The sequence below is a fragment of the Pan paniscus genome, chromosome 19 (genome assembly GCF_029289425.2).
Source record: "Pan paniscus chromosome 19, NHGRI_mPanPan1-v2.0_pri, whole genome shotgun sequence".
Taxonomy (NCBI): Eukaryota; Metazoa; Chordata; class Mammalia; order Primates; family Hominidae; genus Pan; species Pan paniscus.
The window spans coordinates 75,437,897-75,458,662 of NC_073268.2; the positions used below are offsets into that span (position 1 = coordinate 75,437,897).

A 20,766-nucleotide genomic window follows, 5' to 3' on the forward strand; every position below is an offset into this window, starting at 1 on the left:
TAAGACATAAATTAATTCACAACAGCTATTATTACTTGAGACCATTTCTTTTATTGCTGAAGCATTGGGATTAAATTAAACTGGAATTACTAAACTCTAAATTGACTAAATTAGGACTAAGGACTAAATTCCTAAATCAGTTTTGCTTTTTCTTTTCTAGCTTACTAATGAGGAAAGCTTTGTTTGACCACCTAACTGCTCGAGGCATTCAAGTAAGTTTCTGGAATGATGCATTTTGGAAGCAGCATAGCTCACCAGTTTAACACAAATATAAAGGGCAAGAACTTTTAACTGACTTAGTTTGGCCCTTGACTCTGATGCTGCTGCTTTACTGATCCACAAATGAGGACCTTAAGCTCTTCCTTACACTTAGCAATAAAGCATTGGCATTTCTGGATCTAGATTCCTCTTATGTACAGAATAGCTGATGCCAGAGGGGTGGGACAGTGTTTGTGTGTGTGTGTATATATATAAATATATGTATGTATATTTCTTTTTTTCCTTTTTTCTTTTTTTTTTTTTGAGATGGAGTCTCACTCTGTCACCCAGGCTGGAGTGCAGTGGTGTAGTCTTGACTCACTGCAACCTCCACCTCCCAGGTTCAAGCAATTCTCATGCCTCAGCCTCCTAAGTAGCTGGGATTATAGGCATGCATCACCACACCTGGCTAATTTTTGTATTTTTAGTAGAGACTGGGTTTTGCCATGTTGGCCAGGCTGATCTCGAACTCCTGACCTCAGGTATCCCCTGCCTTGGCCTCCCAAAGTGCTGGAATTACAGGCGTGAGCCACCGCGCTCAGCCAGGAGACTGTATATTTAACAAGCACCATGAATTTTTTTTTAACACTCCTCATTCCTGTAAGGAACAAAGTGGAATTTTAAAAAAGGATCTAATGATTTATTTAAATGATAGCTTTAAAAGGTTATTTCTAAATGTACCAAGACTGTAGTGGATAAATACTGTTATAAAAATAATTTTCTATTTTAACATTTCTTCTCATACTTCTCACACTTCTAATTTTCAGGTGTATATTTGGGTATTAAATGAAGAACAAGAATACAAAAGAGCTTTTGATTTGGGAGCAACTGGGGTGATGACAGACTATCCAACAAAGCTTAGGGATTTTTTACATAACTTTTCAGCATAGAAAAGGAGGTACTTAGAAGTATTGAAGGAAAAAATGAAGACCTAAGAAAAAAATATTTCATGATCATTTCCCTAAGCCATTTCCAGAATGGTAAAAGGTTTAATCAGTTTTTATTACCTCATTTTTAAGCCTGTATGAGAATGTAGAAACTATATATTGTATGTATATTTATTTTAAATAATATTGTATATTTTATGTTTGTAAATTGTTTAGAAAGATAATTGGTTATGAGATGTAAGTTTTAATTTCTTAACGTGCATTTTTGTTTCTAGATCTTATACAGAAATCTTGATTAATAACATACACAGATATGTACATACTACATCATCTACAGAAATCTTGATCAATAACCTAGAAACTAGGTTATCTAGGTTATTGATCAAGATTTCTGTAGATGATGTAGTGTTCTATCATAAGTAATTCTGGAATCAAAGACTATTGGATACATTTGGCATGGGCTGAGTATGGTGGCTCATGCCTGTAATCCCAGCACTTTGGGAGGCTGAGACAGGCAGATCATCTGAAGTCAGGAGTTAAAGACCAGCCTGGCCAACATGGCAAAACCCCATCTCTACCAAAAATACAAAAATTAACCATGCGTGGTGGTACACGTCTGTCATCCCAGCAGCTCTTAAGGCTGAGGCACGAGAATTGCTTGAACCCGGGAGGCAGAGGCTGTAGTGAGCCAAGATAGCACCACTGCACTCCAGCCTGGGAGACAGAGTGAGACTCTGTCTCAAAAAAAAAAAAAAAAAAAAAAAAATTGGGAGGCCGAGGCGGGCGGATCACAAGGTCAGGAGATCGAGACCATCCTGGCTAACATGGTGAAACCCCATCTCTACTAAAAATACAAAAAATTAGCTGGGCGTGGTGGTGGGCACCTTAGTCCCAGCTACTCGGGAGGCTGAGTCAGGAGAATGGCGTGAACCCGGGAGGCGGAGCTTGCAGTGAGCCGAGATCGCGCCACTGCACTCCAGCCTGGGCGACAGAGCAAGACTCCGTCTCAAAAAAAAAAAAAAGAAAGAAAAGAAAAAAAAGAAAAAAATTGGCATTAGTCTTCACTGGAATACAATCAATTAGTAAAAGTTTTTTTTTTTTTTTTTTTTTTTTTTTTTTTTTTTTTTTTTGACATGTAGTCTTGCTCTGTCGCCGAGGCCGGAGTGCAGTGGTGCGATCTTGGCTCACTGCAACCTCTGCCTCCCAGGTTCCAGCAATTCTTCTGCCTCTGCCTCCCGAGTACCTGGGATTACAGGTGCCTGCTACCATGCCCAGCTAATTTTTGTATTTTTAGTAGAGACAGGGTTTTGCCACGTTGGCCAGACTGGTCTCGAACTCCTGACCTCAGGTGATCCACCCACCTCGGCCTCTCAAAGTGCTGGGATTACAGGTTTGAACCACTGCACCCGGCCAGTAAAAGAAATTTTGAAGGCCATTGCAGCTATTTGGTAGTGTCTTGTTATTTCTAGGTGCACCTTAGTTAAAGGGGAAAAATAAAATGGAAAAAAGCTTGGAAATCAGTGATGTGTAGTTATTTGGCAAGTTATACATAATCAGCAGCAGCCAGGCTCAAGAAAATAAAAGTTGATTAGTTGATCAGAAATAAAATCTGTAGAGTGAATTAGATTTCTGAGTTGTTGTTAATGGAACATTCTATTTGAGACCTTTTTCAGGTGTGTAGCAATTCTACCATGTCCATTTTTTTAAGCATTAAAAAGGAACTTATCAGTTGTAAATTAAGACAAGATCCAAATAGTCATATTTTTGTGTTTCCTCTAAAAAAATATAAGATTTCCATTTTTGGCATTGACTAACTGAGCCTACATCTAGATTTTAAATACCATCTTGAATCCTAATAATTAAACTGATGAAAGTGCATATCATTGTTCCTAACATTTATGAACCCCCATAAAGATGTTCCTGAGTTATTTAAAACTTATTAATGAGTTCTTTAAAACTCATTAATCTGAGTATTAAGTAGAAACAGAATTTTCCAAAGCATTAGACATCACTTTCTCAGTTTATCTGAGGTGACTTCGTGTACATCTGTTTCTAATATATTTGACTAATTTTCATGATCTCAGATTGTGAGGTAAATGTAATCTGGAATAATAAGTGTCTTTTACCTAGATTACATCTCTCATTTGGAGTTTGTCAATGAAACAGCTATGAAGAATGACTGTACTCTCCCATCTGTCCCTGGATGACATAAATATCATTTGCTTTGTTGTTTAAACTGAAATAAAGTTTTCCAAGAACAAAGTAAGCATTCTTCATTTTTTTTCAGTTTTAATTCCAAATATAATTTATAGATTTTTTTGCAGAATTTAATGAGGTGATGCTTTAATCATATGAATAATAAATGCACCTGAGATTTCTCTCTAGTAAAGAAAAGAAAATATGGAAACACTTTTATGGTAAGAAAGTTACTTCTTGGCATTTGAACAAATAACTTGGGCGGGTAATCCACTGAATCAGTCATTTTCAATTTCACTTATTGTAACTTATGGTTATAGTTGCTAGGGATCATTTTGATCATCTTTGATAGAATTCTTTTTGTTATTTCTCCTTTCTAAATTTTGCTTTGTTATGATTCAGAACAGATCATATTAAAGGGCCAGCTTATATTTTATGTAAACCAGTAGAAGAAAAAGTACCCAACAAGGTAAAGATGTTTAGAAAATAATGTTTCAAAAGTTTGGTGATTTTATAGTCAAGGTGACTTTAATTTTCTTAATAAAAACATAGTATTTTCTAACAAGGAAGTTGGTCATCATTCAGTTAACATCTGAATTCTGCTTTTTGATAGGGGCATCAAGTTTTTTGTTTGTTTGTTTGTTTTTTGAGACAGGGTCTTGCTCTGCCACCCAGGCTGGAGTGCAGTGGCTCAGTCTCCACTCACTGTAGCCCCAACCTCCCTGGCTCCAGTGATACTCCTACCTCAGCCTCCTGAGTAGCTGCCACTACAGGAGTACACCACCACACCCTGCTAATTTTTGTATTTTTTTGTAGAGACAGGGTTGCTCCATGTTGCCCATGGCTCAAGCAATCTGCCCAACTTGGCCTCCCAAAGTGCTAGGATTACAGGCACGAGCCACTGCGCCCGGCCTCAGAATTTCTTAAAGCTCTCATTTCAGTTCTAGAAATTGAGGAGTGGGGAGGGACTACAGGGAGTCATCTCATAGCCACACTGTGAAGAAAGGATGGCTGTGATGGGTTGAGAAAACAGAACATAAATAATAAATCATAGTATGCTCCAGTATGGGAAACCATTAATATATAACACAGCCTGAATGATTTTGCCTAGAGTTATGCAACATGGTGACCCCAGAAAGAATCCATTGGAAAAAAAAAATCAGAAGAGATTCTGCAATAGATAAGAATGACAAGTTAAGGGTGGCCATGAATGCCAGGCTGAAGAGTTTGTTCTAAACTGAAAGTCATATAGCTCAAGTAGATGGCTAAACTTGAGACAATGGAAACAAGAACCAAAACTGCTAGGCAATAATATGACATAATGATTTCAGTCACAAAAGAAAAATGTGAAAAACAGTCTGCAACCAGGCCTCAAAACAAAAGCAGAACTAAAGAAGTCAGATGCAAGCGTCAGAGAGGAAATCAAAATGCTCGGAGCATACGAAGACATTTTCTGTGCCTCATTTAGGTAGTGTTGAAAAATTAATGTTTGGAAAGTTGATCATCCTATAATCTGAAAGAAAGATACAAGCCTAGAGCAGAGAACTGTCCAGAAACCAGGTCAGAAGTCTAAACAGATTAATACAAATCTAAATTGCCATTAGATGGCATAAAAATTTGGTGGCCAGGTACAGTGGCTCACGTCTGTAATCCCAGCACTTTGGGAGGCTGAGGCAGGGAGATCACTTGAGGCCAGGAGTTCGAGACCAGCCTGGCCAACATGGCAAAACCCCATCTCTACTAAAAACAAACAAACAAACAAACAAACAAACAAACAAAAAAAAACAAAAAAATTAGCCAGGTGTGGTGGTGCACACCTGTAATCCCAACTACTCGGGATTACATGAGAATTGAGGCAGAAGAATTGCCTGAATCCAGGAGGCGGAAGCTGCAGTGAGCTGAGATGGCACTGCTGCACTCCACCCTGGCCAACAGAGTGAGACTCCATCTCAAAATAAAAAAGAAAAAAGAGGCCGGGTGCAGTGGCTCATGCCTGTAATCCCAGCACTTTGGGAGGCTGAGGCGGGCAGATCACGAAGTCAGAAGATTCAAGACCATCCTGGCTAACAAGGTGAAACCCCTTCTCTACTAAAAATACAAAAAATTAGCTGGGCGTGGTAACATGTGCCTGTAGTCCCAGCTACTTGGGAGGCTGAGGCAGGAGAATCACTTGAACCCGGGAGGCAGAGGTTGCAGTGAGCCAAGATTGTGCCACTGTACTGCAGCCTGGGCGACAGAGCGAGACTCCATCTCAAATAAAAAAAAAAAAAAAGGAAGTAATGGTACTATAAGTAGGGAAACAATGAATCTATGTGTCTCTGTAAAGGAAAAATTAGGCCAGGTGCTGTGGCTCACGCCTGTAATCCCAGCACTTTGGGAGGCCGAGGAGGGTGGATCACCTGAGGTCAGGAGTTTGAGACCAGGTTGAGTAACATGGTGAAACCCTGTCTGTACTAAAAATACAAAAATTATCAGGATGTGGTGGTGGGTGTCTGTAATCCCAGCTACTCTGGAGGCTGAGGCAGGACAATCACTTGAACCCGGGAAGTGGAGGTTGCAGTGAGCTGAGACCATGCCATTGCACTCCAGCTGGGCAACAAGAGTGAAATTCTGTCTCAATAAATGAAAGTTAAAAAAGGGAAAAAATAATAAGAGCTGGCGACTGGATAAGCTTAAAAGAAGAAGGGAAAGTTACAAAGCTGCAAAAAAATGGGGAACCTGGAGAGGAGAAACAATGTGGTGGTAAAGATGATGAATGTGGGCGCACTTGAGTTTGAAAGGGCAAAAAGAAGTTTGAGTGGCTATGCTTTAGATATATTCGCCCTTGGATGAAAGGCTAAATCTGGAGGAATAGATTTAGGCATTTCCTGTACTTCATAGGTATGAATTTGCAAAGTTAGCTCTTTAGAGGTGATATTAGTTGCTTCTCAGTATACTACTTGCAATTTGAATAGTACCATGCCACCAGATGCCTAGTTCGTGAATGCCTAGTGAGACTGAATAATAACATACAACATAACAAATGATCTCATTCATTTATGCCTTTTTCTTTCAAAAGTAGAGAGCTCTATTAAAACAGACATAATTTTTTTTTTTTTTTTGAGATGGAGTCTTACTCTGTCTCCCAGGCTGGAGTGCAATGGTGCAATCTTGGCTCACTGCAACCTCTGCTCTCGGGTTCAAGCGATTCTCTTGCTTCAGCCTCCCAAGTAGCTGGGACTACAGGCACATGCCACCACACCCAGCTAATTTTTGTACTTTTAGTGGAGATGCACTTTCACCATGTGGCCACAGTGGTCTTGAACTCTTGACCTCAAGTGATGCACCCACCTTGACCTCCCAAAGTGCTGGGATTACAGGCGTGAATCACCGCGCCCAGCCAAAACAGGCATAATTTTAACTCATCGCATTATTTATGAAAAGAATACATTATTCTGGTTTGTTGAGTAGTTTTTAAATTTAGTTTTTTAAAGTCCTAAGATAACAAGGCAGGTCCTGGACAGCCTCTCCTGGGCAAGAGGAGGCTGAGCAGGTGTAGCAGGTTACCCATTCCCACTTTGATGAGAGCTGCTCCACTTTTTTCTGTTTCATATATGAGTTCAACATAAAATTGATTTGAAATAGGAATTATCTGCAAAAACCTTTTTTGCATTCTTTGATCTAAGATTCTTCCCCCCGGACTTTAATAGAACCTCCCTCTCTCCCCTCCTCTTCCTCTCTTTCTTCTTCCCTCCCTTCCTTCCCTGATAACTCACTCAAAGCCTTTTAAAAATTCAGTCAGTTCCCTTAATGGTTTATGATCATTTTTTTCTGGTCAGAAACTTCTCAAGAACAACCAATAGGTGGGGAAGGAGGGGTGAGAGACAGGCATAGGATACGAACAGCTAATTCACAAGTGTAAATGGCCAAGAGACATGAAAAATGTTTAACTTCCCTCATAATAAAAGACTTACAAAATGAAATGATATTGAATATGATACTAATTCCCGACTCTCAGGTAAGCAAGAATGAAAGTGTTGGTGAGAGGCACAGGAGAACAAGCACTCATAAACTGTTGGTAGGAATATAAATTGACAGAGCCCACCCCTCCTCCCCTGCTTTTTTTTTTTTAAGACAAAGTCTTGCTCTGTTGCAGACTGAAGTGCAGTGGCATGATCACAGCTCACTGCAACCTGTGCCTCCTGGAATCAAACAATCCTTCCACCGCAGACCCCTGAGTAGCTGGGACTACAGGTATGTACCACCACGCCAGCTAATTTTTGTATTTTTTTGTAGAGACAGGGTTTTGCTATGTTGCCCAGGCTGGTCTTAAACTCCTGGGCTCAAGCCATCTGCCCACCTCAGCCTCACGAAGTGTTGGGAATATAGGTGTGAGCTACAACACTTGGCCTTGGCAGAACACTTCTAGGATAAATTTGACAGTACCTTCAAATACATCCTTTCATCAGAAATTCCAGTGCTAGGAATAATATTCCAAGAAAAAAATAGGATGAGTGTCCAAAGATACATATGCAGAGTGAAAAATTGGAAACAACCTAAATATACAACATTAAAGGACTGGTTAGGCCAGGCATGGTGGGTCACACCTGTAATCCCAGCACTTGGGGAGGCCAAGGCGGGCGGATCACTTGAGGCCAGGAGTTCCAGACCAGCTAACATGGCAAAACCCCATCTCTACTAAAAATACAAAAAAAAGTAGATGGGTGTGGTGGTGCGGGCCTGTAGTCGCAGCTCCTTGGGAGGCTGAGGCACCAGAATCACTTGAACCTCCCGGGAGGCGGAGGTTGCAGTGAGCCAAGATCACACCAGTGCACTCCAGCCTGGCTGACAGAATTAGACTTCATCTCAAACAAAACAAAACAAAAAACAGTGAGGGAGGCCGGGCGTGGTGGCTCATGCCTGTAATCCCAGCACTTTGGGAGGCCAAGGTGGGCAGATCATGAGGTCAGGAGTTAAAAGACCAGCCTGGCCAACATAGTGAAACCCCGTCTCTACTAAAAATACAAAAAAAAAAAAAAAATCAGCTGGGCGTGGTGGCAGGCTCCTGTAGTCCCAGCTACTTGGGAGGCTGAGACAGGAGAATCGCTTGAACCTGAGAGGTGGAAGTTGCAGTGAACCGAGATTGCACCACTGCACTCCAGCCTGGGCGACACAGCGAGGCTCTGTCTCAAAAAAAAAAACAAAACAGCAACGAAACAGTGAGGGAGGCCGTGCATTCCATTCCAAGGCATCTGTGAGCCCACAGAGCAGACACCATGAGCAAAGCTCATCCTCCCCAGTTGAAAAAATTTATGAACAAGAAATTATCGTTGAAATTAAATGATGGCAGACATATTGTGAAGATTTGATCCCTTTATGAATCTTGTGATAGATGAATGTGTGGAGATGGCGACTAGTAGGCAACAGAACAATATTGGAATGGACGTAATATGAGGAAATAGTATCGTCATGTTAGAAGCCTTGGAATGAGTAAAAATAATGGCTGCTCAGCAGAGAAACCTATGCCCTCTCTCTATAGGGCCTGTTTTACTATGATGTAAAAATTAGGTCATGTACATTTTCACATTAGACTTTTTTTTTTTTTTTGAGAAGGAGTCTTGCTCTGTTGCCCAGGCTGGATCTCGGCTCACTGCAAGCTCTGCCTCAGCCTCCCGAGTAGCTGGGACTACAGGCACCCGCCACCATGCCCTGCCTTTTTTTTTTTTTTTTTAAGTTTATTTAACAAAATGTCTGGCCGGGCTTGGTGGCTCACGCCTGTAATCCCAGCACTTTGGGAGGCCGAGACGGGCGGATCACCAGGTCAGGAGATCAAGACCATCCTGGCTAACACGGTGAAACCCCGTCTCTACTAAAAATACAAAAAAATTAGCCGGGCGTGGTGGCGGGCACCTGTAGTCCCAGCTACTCGGGAGGCTGAGGCAGGAGAATGGCGTGAACCTGGGAGGCGGAGCTTGCAGTGAGCTGAGATCCAGTCTAGGCTACAGAGCAAGACTCCGTCTCAAAAAATAAAATAAAAAATAAAAAAAATCGCAAAACAAGGGACTGGTTAAATAAATTATGATAGATCCTTATAAAATATGAATGTTCTATATCTAGTGATATGAGAATATTAAGTGAAAACAGCCACAAAATTGTGTATTGTGTAAATAAAAAATATTCATCTTAAAGGTCTGAAATGCTATCTGCCAATGTTAATAGTGTTTTTTTTAAATTGTGGTAAGAAGGCTGGGCGCGGTGGCTCACGCCATTATTCCCAGCAATTTGGGAGGCCGAGGCAGGTGGATTACCTGAGGTCAGGAGTTTGAGACCAGCCTGGCCAACGTGGTGAAATGCCATCTTTACAAAAATACAATTAGCCGGGCATGATGGTAGGTACCTGTAATCCCAGCTACTTAGGAGGCTGAGGTGGGAGAATCGCTTGAACCCGGGAGGCGGAGTTTGCAGTGAGCCAAGATTGTGCCACTGCACTCCAGCCTGGGCAACAGAGCGAGACTCTGTCTCAAAAAAATAAATATATAAATACAGAAAAAAATAAGGGGATGAAATCATTCAACTCAGTTGTGATTTCACAAGTCATCAACAAAAGAGTTGATCATTGAAATTAAGAGAAAAAGCTGAAGGAAGAGTTCAGTAGGAAAAAGAATGACCCAGAAAGTCAAGTTTGGAATATGCCCAAGGGAGAGAAGTTGTGGTCTGAGAAATAGAAGCAAGGGAGAGTACGTTTTCAACCCTATTAAAACAGAATTTAAGAGAAAAGGTAGGCTGGGCGCGGTGGCTCAAGCCTGTAATCCCAGCACTTTGAGAGGCTGAAGTGGGTGGATCATTTGAGGTCAGGAGTTCGAGACCAGCCTGACCAACATGGTGAAACCTGGTCTCTACTGAAAATACAAAAAATTAGCCGGTGTGGTGGTGCACATCTGTAATTCCAGCTTCTTGGGAGGCTGTGGCACGAGAATTGCTTGAACTCAGGAGGTTGCAGTGAGCTGAGATCGTGCGACTGCACTCCATCCTGGGCTACAGAGCAAGATTCCATCTCAAAAAAAGAAAGAAAGAAGGTGATTATCATCAATGCCCAAAAGAGAATACTGAGATTAAGGGCCAGAAAAGGGATAACTGCGTTTTTTGTTTGTTTGTTTTTTTGTTTTTTTTTGAGACAGAGTTTCTCTCTGTCACCCAGGCTGGAGTGCCGTGCCATCCTCATGGCTTACTACAGCCTTGACCTCCTAGGCTTAAGCGACCCTCCCACTTCAACCTTTAGAGTAGCTGAGACTACAGGCTTGCACCATGACGCCTGGCTGATTTTTGTATTGTTTGTAGAGATGAGGTTTCGCCATGCTGCCCAGGCTGGTCTCAAACTCCTGAGCAATCCACACTCCTTGGCCTCCCAAAGTGCTGGGTTTACAGGCATGAGCCACCGCACCTGGCCTGCATTTGTTTCAAAAGGAGGCCTCTGTAACTATGATTCATTTATCTCTATAGTTGATGGAACTGATATGAGATTGCAAAGGAATCAAGAGGACTGAATTATACTAAATGAGGCTAGTAAAAATCAGCCACTTATTCACAGGAATTAGAAAATCAAGACATCTGAAAGGGCAGCAGTATCAAGTGAGTTGTGTTCTATGTGGGAGGCTTATAAATGTGTGAAAACAAGAAGGAGCTAGTGGAGAGATTGGAGATATTGGAGAGAGAGGACATGTGAGCAATGATCGTTTCAAGACTGTGTGGCTTGTAATTTATTCAACGAATCCTTAGATTCGCTGAATGCCTGCCTTGCCAAGCACCTGAGTTACAGCTGTGAATCATACTGAACATTTCCTGCCCTTGGTACTTATGGTCTAGTTAAGTTATCCAGAGCTGAGAGAAGGAAGAGGTATCTTTTTTATACATACTTCAGGGAAGGATGGGAAGAAAAGTATAAAAGACTGGGATGGGCCAGGCAACATGGCTCACGCCTGTAATCCCAGCACTTTGGGAGGCCAAGGCGGGCAGATCACCTGAGGTCAGGAGTTCGAGACCAGCCTGGCCAAAATGGTGAAACCCCATCTCTACTAAAAATACAAAATTAGCCAGGCATGGTGGTGCAGGCCTGTAATCCCAGCTACTCGGGAGCCTGAAGCAGGAGAATTGCTTGAACCTGAAGGTGGAGGTTGCAGTGAGCCAAGATTGTGCCATCTGCACTCCAGCCTGGCCAAAAAGAGCAAAACTCCATCTCAAAAAAAAAAAAGAAAGACTGGGATGATTTGCACTTGAAAGAGGATAAAGTAGTAAAGCCAACTAGTGTGGTCTGTTACTCTTCTTACAGGACATCAGTCCTATAGGATTAGGGCCCGCCCTTATGACTTCACTTAACCTTAATACCTGCTGAAGGCCCAGTCTTCAAATACAGTCACACTGGGGGTCAGGGCTTACACATATGAATTTGGTGGGGGAGGGGGGCGTGGAGGGCACAATTTAGTTCATAACAGGTGGGGATGGGGGTCAAAGCAGAGAGCTGGAGATTGGTTATGTGCGAGAGGAGGCAGAGATGGGAAGGGGAAAAGGCAGCACTTGCAGCTGACCACAGAAGGGCTAGGAGAGAGAAGAAATCTAGTGTAGCCAGGGATTGTCAGAAAGAGGTTGTGTAGTTCTTTGTTTCCTTGGATACCTACTTGGAGATTTAGAGTATTGATAACAAACAATCTAGATCACTAGGGGGAGGAAATAAACTTTTCAAAGGTTTAAATTCTTTATTTTGAGACAGAGTCTCACTCTGTCACCGAGGCTGGAGTGCAGTGGCATGATCTTGGCTCACTGCAACCTCCACCTCCCAGGTTCAAGTGATTGTCCTGCCTCAGCCTCCCGAGTAGGTGGAATTACAGGCATGCACCACCATGCCCTGCTAATTTTTGTATTTTTAGTAGAGACAGGGTTTCACCATGTTGGCCAGGCTGGTCTTGAACTCCCGACCTCAAGTGATCCACCCACCTCGGCCTCCCAAAGTGCTGGGATTACAGACCTGAGCCACCACACCCAGCCTCAAACGTTTAAATTCTGATTAATTTGAGGAATAGTGAGTTTGAAAGTTTGGGCATTGTTAAAAAACGGTAAATGTTACATTTATGTGAAGTTTAAATTTTTCTTCACATTTACATGTATTCCTGTGTTTCTTACTACAACCTGGTAGAGCAGTTGAGATTATCACCTTCCTGTTTTTTATATGAAACTGTAAGTTAGATGATACCTTCAAAGGGAATTTACAGGGTCACCTGGCTAGAAGTGATGTGGTTGGGTCTCCTTAACCTTCCAACCCACTCTGACTTTTCTAATTTTTCTTCCATTCACCATTCAATGCTGAGAGAAACGTAAAAAGCCGGGAGAAAGGGCAGTTGCAATGTTATGCTATAGAAAGTAAACTTTCCAAATAAAAGCTACAAAACAGAAAAGTCCCATATGCCAAATGTACTTACTGTTCCCTTACTTAAACACTATTAATAGCATTTGTGGAGATAGGAATCAAGCTACTATTCCCATGAATAACTGAAACCATTGCCTGTGGGAACAGATGGAAAACTATACCACTACCTTTTTGAGAAATTAAGAAATCCCAGGTAAGAACAAAATAATATTAAACATTTGTCATTCAACACTCAGAATTGGTTTGGCTTATACAACTAGATAGATGAATAGTGGGGTCACTTACTGAGATGGAGAAAACTGAGAAGGAAACAGATTTCCAATGGGAATGTGAAACATTCTGATTCAATTCACATTTTGAGAAACATTATCCATCACTTCTCAGCCTTTTGGCTAAGATCAAGTGAGAAACATCCCAAGCCCAGGTATGCATACCTTAGGCTCTACAAAATGACTAGACAACTTCAACCCTACTTTGAAGGAAGGAATTCAGTTAACCTTTATTTAGTACCTTTTGTATGCCACGCTGCTATCACACTCATCATCTTATTTAATCTTCACCATAGTGTTATGAGATAAGTAGTATTATTTCTGATTTATAGATGGGGAAATAGAAGCTCAGATGGGTTGAGTGACTCACGAAAAATTGCACAGATAGTAAGATGACAAACCTGGCATTCAAACCCATCTATTTTTTTTTTTTTTTCGAGACGGAGTTTTCGCTCTTGTCGCCCAGGCTGGGATGCCGTGGCACAATCTCGGCTCACTGCAACCTCCGCCTCCTGGGTTCAAGTGATTCTCCTGCCTCAGCCTCCTGAGTTGCTAGGGTTACAGGTGCTTGCCACCATGCCTGGATAATTTTTGTATTTTTAGTAGAGACGGGGTTTCACCATGTTGGCCAGGCTTGTCTCAAATTCCTGACCTGAAGTGATCTGCCCACCTCCGCCTCCCAAAGTCCTGGGATTACAGGCGTGCGCCACCGTCCCCAGCCTTTAATCCTAAATCTTGAGAGAGCAAGTTCAAAGCTGTTTTTAACACAAGCGCGGCTATTCTTTCTCTGTAACCTTTGTCACTAAACTTCTTAAATAATACTTTGGAAAGAGTGTCGTAAAAGAAATAAAATTTGGCTGAATGCAGTGGCTTATGCCTATAATCCCAGTACTTTGGGAGGCCGAGGCTGGAGGGCTGCTTAAGGCCAGGAGTTCGAGGCCAGCTTGGGCAACATAGCAAAACTCCAAATCTACAAAACTTTATTTTTTTTTTTTTTTTGAGACAGAGTCTCGCTGTGTCACCCAGGCTGGAGTGCAGTGGCTCAATCTCGGCTCACTGCAACCTCTGCCTCCCGGGTTCAAGTGATTCTCCTGCCTCAGCCTCCCAAGTAGCTGGGACTACAGGCACATGCCATCATGCCTGGCTAATTTTGTATTTTTAGTAGAGAAGGGGTTTCACCGTGTTGGTCAGGCTGGTCTCGAACTCCTGACCTTGTGATCCACCCGCCTCAGTCTCCCAAAGTGCTGGGATTGAAGGCATAAGCCACCGTGCCCAGCCTCTCTACAAAAAAAAATTTTTAATTAGCAGGGCATGGTGGTGCACACCTGTAGTCATAGCTACTCGGGAGGCTGAGGAAGGAGGATCACTTGAGTCAAGGAGTTTGAGGCTGCAGTCAGCTATGATCATGTCACTACACTCCGGCCTGGGAAACTCTCTTAAAAAAAAGGAAAAAAGAAAATTAACTCTCATGTGATTGTTTTCCTTTCTCTTCCAGTAAGATTTTGGATTAAATACACTGTTTGATGCTTAATGTTTAATATTAACGTTGATGTCTAATACAACTGCTGTATGGTGTTATGGAGAGAATTTTTTTCACTTCTTCATTCTAACCATTTTCATCATATTTATGAAAGAAAGAAATTTGAATTTTTAAAAATACAGGCGTTTCACCTTTTCTGTCTTCTGTTCTCTTGGAGGTCAAATAGTAAAATTTACTGATGATGAGTCTATAGTTGTGTCTACTTATGCGGAAAGTACAGATGAACTATATAATCCTTCACAAGTTCTTTCCTAACCCTTCTCTTTCTCTTTTTTTAATGTTTTTAAACAGGATCTCACTCTGTCACCCAGGTTGGAGTGCAGTGGCACCATCATAACTCACTGCAACCTTGACCTCCCAGGCCCAAGTGATCCTCCTGCCTTGGCTAATTTTTTGTTGCATTTTTTTGTAGAGACAGGGTCTCCCTATGTTGTCCAGGCTGGTCTCAAACTCCTGGGTTCAAGCAATCCTCCTGCCTCGGCCTCCTAAAGTGCTGGGATTAGAGGCATGAGTCACCATGCCCAACCAACACCCTTCTCCTCTGTGGCTGATTCATTTCCCTTTTTGATGGATATGCCTGCAGTCATCATTTTTTAGGTCATGTGATTCTGAAATAAGAAACATTTAGGCACTTTTGCAAAATATAACAGGATGCACCTGGTCCTACTGATCACTAAGAACAATCCAAATTTAACCTATCAGAAACTTAAGATAAATGATATCCTCTTAGAAGAAAGAAACCTCTTGACTCAGATGAGGAAAGCTGAGAAGTATGACATTTCCCTAGGGAAAATATTATAGTTTTCTAAATTCATTCATTTTTGGAATAACTTCTCCCAAATAACTTGTTTTTTAAAGTTATTACAACCACTCACACCTGTAAGAATGGCTACTATTTTAAAAATACAAAAACAGGCCAGGCTCTATGGCTCATGCCTGTAATCCCAGTGCTTTAGGAGGCTAAGGCTCGAGGCCAAGAGTTCCAGAACAGCCTGGGCAACACAGCGAGACTCCAGGTCTTAACAAATTTTTTTTTTTTTTATTAGCCAGGCATCTACAGTGAGTCATGATTGTGCCACTGAACTCCGGCCTGGGCAACAGAGATCCTGTCCTCAAAAGAAAAAAAAAGGTCAAAGTAAATTTGATAAACTTATGTGTAAACTGGCCAACTGATATTTACACACACACACACACACACACACACACACATATATATTTTTTTTTGAGACAGACTCTGTTTCCCAGGCTGGAGTGCAGTGGTGCAATCTTGGCTCACTGAAACCTCTGCTTTCTGGATTCAAGCACTCCTCATGCCTCAGCCTCCCAAGTAGCTGGAATTACAGGTGTGTGTCACCACACTGGGCTAATTTTTGTATTTTTAGTAGAGACAAGGGTTTCACAATGTTGGCCAGGCTGGAAATCCTGGCCTCAAGCAATCCTCCTTCCTCAGCCTCCTAAAGTGCTGGGATTACAGGCGTGAGCCACCCCGCCCGGCCAACATTGATATTAAAACTACACCTAGTTGGGCAAAGTGGCTAAGGCATGTAATCCCAGAACTTTGAGATGCCAAGGCAGGAGGATGGCTTGAGCCTAGCAGTTTGAGACTAGCCTTAGCGACATAGGGAGACCCCATCTCTACAAACAAAACAAAACAAATCTCAAATGGAACAAAGATTTAAATATCAAGAAAATGAAACAATAAAAATTCTTTTAAAAAATAGGCTGATAGGCCGGGCAAGGTGGCTCACGCCTGTAATCCAGCACTTTGTGAGGCCAAGGTGGGTGGACCACTTGAGGTTAGAGAGTTGGAGACCAGCCTGGCCAACATGGTGAAAACCCGTCTCTACTAAAAATACAAAAATTAGCCTGGCGTAGTGGCACACACCTGTAATCCAAGCTACTCGGGAGGCTGAGGCAGGAGAATTGCTTGAGACCGGAAAACGGAGATTCAGTTAACCAAGATAGTGCCACTGCACTCCAGCCTGGCCGACAGAGCGAGACTGACTCAAAAAAAAATTAGGCTGATGGCCGTGTGTGGTGGCCCATGCCTGTAATCCCAGAACTTTGGGAGGTCGAGGCAGGAGGATCACCTGAGGTTGGGAGTTCAAGAGCAGCCTGGCCAACGTAGTGAAATCCCGTCTCTACTAAAAATACAAAAATACAAATATTAGTCGTATGTGGTGGTGCACACCTGTAATCCCAGCTACTCGGGAGACTGAGGCAGGAGAATTGCTTGAACCCGGGAGGTGGAGGTTGCAGTGAGCCGAGATCATGCCACTGCACTCCAACCTGGGCGACAGAGCTAGACTCTGTCTCAAAAAAAAAAAAATACGCTCAATTGGCCAGGCACGGTGGCTCCCACCTATAATTCTCACACTTTGGGAGGCCAAGGCAGGAGGATCACCTGAGGTCAAGAGTTTGAGACCAGCCTGGCCAACATGGTGAAACCCTGTCTCTACTAAAAATACAAAAATTAGCCGGGTGTGGTGGTGTGTACCTGTAGTCCCAGCTACTCGGGACACTGAGGCAGCAGAATCGCTTGAACCCAGGAGGCGGAGGTTGCAGTGAGTCGAGATCGTGCCACTGCCCTCCAGCCTGGGCGACAGAGCGAAACTCCATCTCAAAATCAGTCAATCAATCAATCAATAAAATAACCAGCAGTCTTTGAAAAATACTTTGAGGAGGAAAGAACTTTGACTCCAGGGGAGGAGAGCAAGGTTGTAAACACGGCTCTGCTCATACTGGCCCAGTCCTATCTGATGTTGTCCAACCCAATAATCTGGAGTCAAAAATAAATCTTCCAGATCTTCTAGTTGAGACTTCACTAAATAAGAGCTGTATTTGCCCTTGGATACAAGTACAAAGAGGGGGCCTAGGGCCACTAGATTTTTCAGGTCTCTAATCCTGAGGTTGAGCAAAGCTATCAAGGGTTGCTGCTTCAGTTTCCTTAAGGTAATCAGAGGCCAAGACCTCTGAGTTCCCTTAGTATTTATTGATCATTATCGGGCGTGGCAGGATAATAGGATAATAGTGGAGAGAAAGTCAGAAGGTAAACACGTGAACAAATGTCTCTGCATCATAAACAAGGTAAAGAAAAAAGTGCTGTGCTTTGGATGTGCATATACATAAACATCTCAATGCCTTAAGGAGCAGTATTACTGCCAGCATGTCCCACCTCCAGCCCTAAGGCGGTTTTCCCCTATCTCGGTAAATGGAATATACAATCGGCTTTTCACCGAGATATTCCATTGCCCAGGGACAAGCAGGAGACAGAAGCCTTCCTCTTATCTCAACTGCAAAGAGGCGTTCCTTCCTCTTTTACTAATCCTCCTCAGCACAGACCCTTTACGGGTGTTGGGCTGGGGGATGGTCAGGTCTTTCCCTTCCCACGAGGCCATATTTCAGACTATCACATGGAGAGAAACCTTGAACAATACCTGGTCTCTTTCCTAGGCAGAGGTCCCTGCGGCCTTCCGCAGTGTTTTGTGTATCTGGGTACTTGAGATTAGGGAGTGGTTTGAGATTAGGGAGTGGTGATGACTCTTAACGAGCATGCTGCCTTCAAGCATTTGTTTAACAAAGCACACCCTGCACAGCCCTTAATCCATTTAACCCTGAGTTAACACAGCACGTGTTTCAGGAAGCACAGGGTTGGGGGTAGGTTTACAGATTAACAGCATCTCAAGGTAGAAAAATGTTTCATAGTACAGAACAAAATGGAGTCTCCTATGTCTACTTCTTTCTACACAGACACAGTAACAATCTGATCTCTCTTTCTTTTCCCCACAATCTTCTGGAATCATATGTTGTATGAATTATATCTTTTTTTTTTCTTTTCTGAGACGGAGTTTCACTCTTGTTGCCCAGGCTGGAGTGTGCAATGGCTCAATCTTGGCTCACTGCAACCTCTGCCTCCCAGGTTCAAGCAATCCTCCTGCCTCAGCCTCCAGAGTAGCTGGGACTCCTACAGGCATGCCCCACCACACCCAGTTAATTTTGTATTTTTAGTAGAGACGGGGTTTCACCATGTTGGTCAGGCTAGTCTCAAACTCCTGACGTCAGGTGATCCACCCGCCTCGGCCTTCCAAAGTGCTGGGATTACAGGTGTGAGCCACCGTGCCCGGCCTGTATGAATTACATCTTAATCTATAAATATTTGAATCTCCTGTATGTCCAAAAATATCATAAGTCAAAAGACAGGGAAAAATATTGCAGCACATTTGATAGTTCATAAAAGTGAAGAAGGAACTGATGAACAATCCAAAAATAATACAGGAGGCCAGGAGTGGTGGCTCATGCCTGTAATCCTAGCACTTTGGGAGGCCGAGGTGGGCAGGGAGTTCAAGACCAGCCTGTCCAACATGGTGAAACCCCGTCTCTACTAAAAATACAAAAATTAACCAGGCATGGTGGTGTAATCCCAGCTCTGGAGGCTGAGGTAGGAAAATTACTTGAACCCAGGAGGCAGACGCTGCAGCGAGCCGAGATTGCGCCACTGCTCTCCAGCCTGGGCAACAGAGTGAGACTCTGTGTCCAAAAAAAAAAAAAAAAAAAAGTAATAGGGGAAAATAATATAAATAGGCAAGTTAGTGAGAAAAACTTCTAAAATAAATCTCTTGTTATAAACCAAAACTTTTTCAGTTCTAGGAAATCAAATATGAAAAAGAAAAAATATATATATACCAAAAGTTTTGAGGGCAGTTAATCTTCAGAATGTGTACTTACTGCTTCTCTTTCTCAGAGCTTCCAGGCCTACTTAGTCCTGTAATTGCCCGATATCTTTGCCATTTTACATCCTGGTTTGTTTATTTGTTTTGAGACCAGATCTCACTCTATTGCCTAGGCTGGAGTTCAGTGGCATGATCATAGTTCACTGTAGCCTCAAACTCCTGATCTTAAGTGATCCTCCCACCTCAGCCTCCTGAATAGCTGGGACTACAGGCACACGCCATCATGCCCAGCTAGTTTTTCTTCTTTTTTGTAGAGATGGGGGGTCTTGCTGTGTTGCCCAAGCTGGTCTTCATCTCCTGGCCTCAAATGATCCTCCTGCCTTGGCCTCCCAAAGTGCTGGAATTATAGGCATGTGCCACTACACTTGGCCAGTCTGGTCAGTTTAATTAATTGGAACCTTGAGTTAATGAGATGTTGGTATGACTTTGATCCACATTACAATTTGTCAGTTCTTGCTGAGAAGAACTGTTCCATATCACTGAACTCTGGCAATCTGCCTTCACAAACGTGTGCCATTATTCACAGGAAACCAGAGAGAAATGGTGCAGCTGGCTCATTGTAAACTGTTGAGAAAATCTGAAGCACAATATCCAACTGATATTGTCAGTAAAATCATCTTCAAAATAAAAGGTATCATATTGGAGTGACTTTTTCCCTCAATGTGCACATCCAATTTTCATTAGTTTAGTAAACACATATGGAATGTCTAATGTGTACAAAACTTTGAAATTGGGCCCTACCCTCAAGAAAATCTTTTTTGTTTTTTTTTTTTGAGACAGAGTCTCGCTCTGTTGCCGAGGCTGGAGTGCAGTGGCGTGATCTCGGCTCACTGCAACCTTCACCTTCCGGGTTCAAGTGATTCTCCTCCCTCAGCCTCCCAAATAGCTGGGATTACGGGCATACACCACCATGCCTGGCTAATTTTTGTATTTTTAGTAGAGATGGAGTTTCACCATGTTGGCCAGGCTGGTCTCGAACTCCTGACCTCAGGTGATCCTCCTGCCTTGGCCTCCCAGAGTGCTGGGATTACAGGCATGAGCCACCATGCCCGGCCAGAAAGCCATATTTTAGAAGAAAAGACTTAGAATAAGAGCTTAATGGCCTAAGGACAGTTTCTAACTTGTCATCTTATATTTAGTTACTAACCTACTATTAATCCATAAGTTATACTGAAAGTAGCTGTGTAAGAACTAATATTTATATAGTGAATTATTCCTTCAAGCAACATTAAGTGTCTTCTGTGTACCAGGCACTGTCCTAGAGGTTGAAGATTTAATAAAGAATAAGATGCCGTCCCTACTTGCAAGGGATTGATGGGCAATTACACTTTGTGAGGCATTATATATATTACCTTACTTTATTCTTCATTCTAGGCATTAAGAGATAGAGCAGGCTGGACGCTGTGGCTCACGCCTGTAATCCCAGCACTTTGGGAGGCCAAGGTGGGCAGATTACCTGAGATCAGGAGTTCGAGACCAGCCTGACCAA

At 42.6% G+C, this 20,766-nt stretch overlaps 1 protein-coding gene and 1 pseudogene across 2 annotated transcripts in view; both read left to right on the forward strand.

The window, feature by feature from the left end:
* The window catches only part of GDPD1 (glycerophosphodiester phosphodiesterase domain containing 1), a 55,520-nt gene extending 51,721 nt beyond the window's left edge, over positions 1–3,799 (forward strand). Inside the window, exons 9-10 of one of the 2 annotated variants that reach the window (XM_003817364.4) lie at positions 161–181; positions 2,536–2,763. In XM_003817364.4, the coding sequence (XP_003817412.3) occupies positions 161–181; positions 2,536–2,614 (100 nt within the window). In that variant the 3' untranslated portion in view covers positions 2,615–2,763. Of the gene's footprint in view, positions 1–160; positions 213–1,025 lie in introns of both variants that reach the window. The other variant, XM_034942593.3, reaches the window with a different exon arrangement.
* Positions 3,800–4,639: 840 nt separating this feature from the next.
* Positions 4,640–11,766, forward strand: LOC129394436 (small nuclear ribonucleoprotein G-like; annotated as a pseudogene).
* The last annotated feature ends 9,000 nt before the right edge of the window (positions 11,767–20,766 follow it).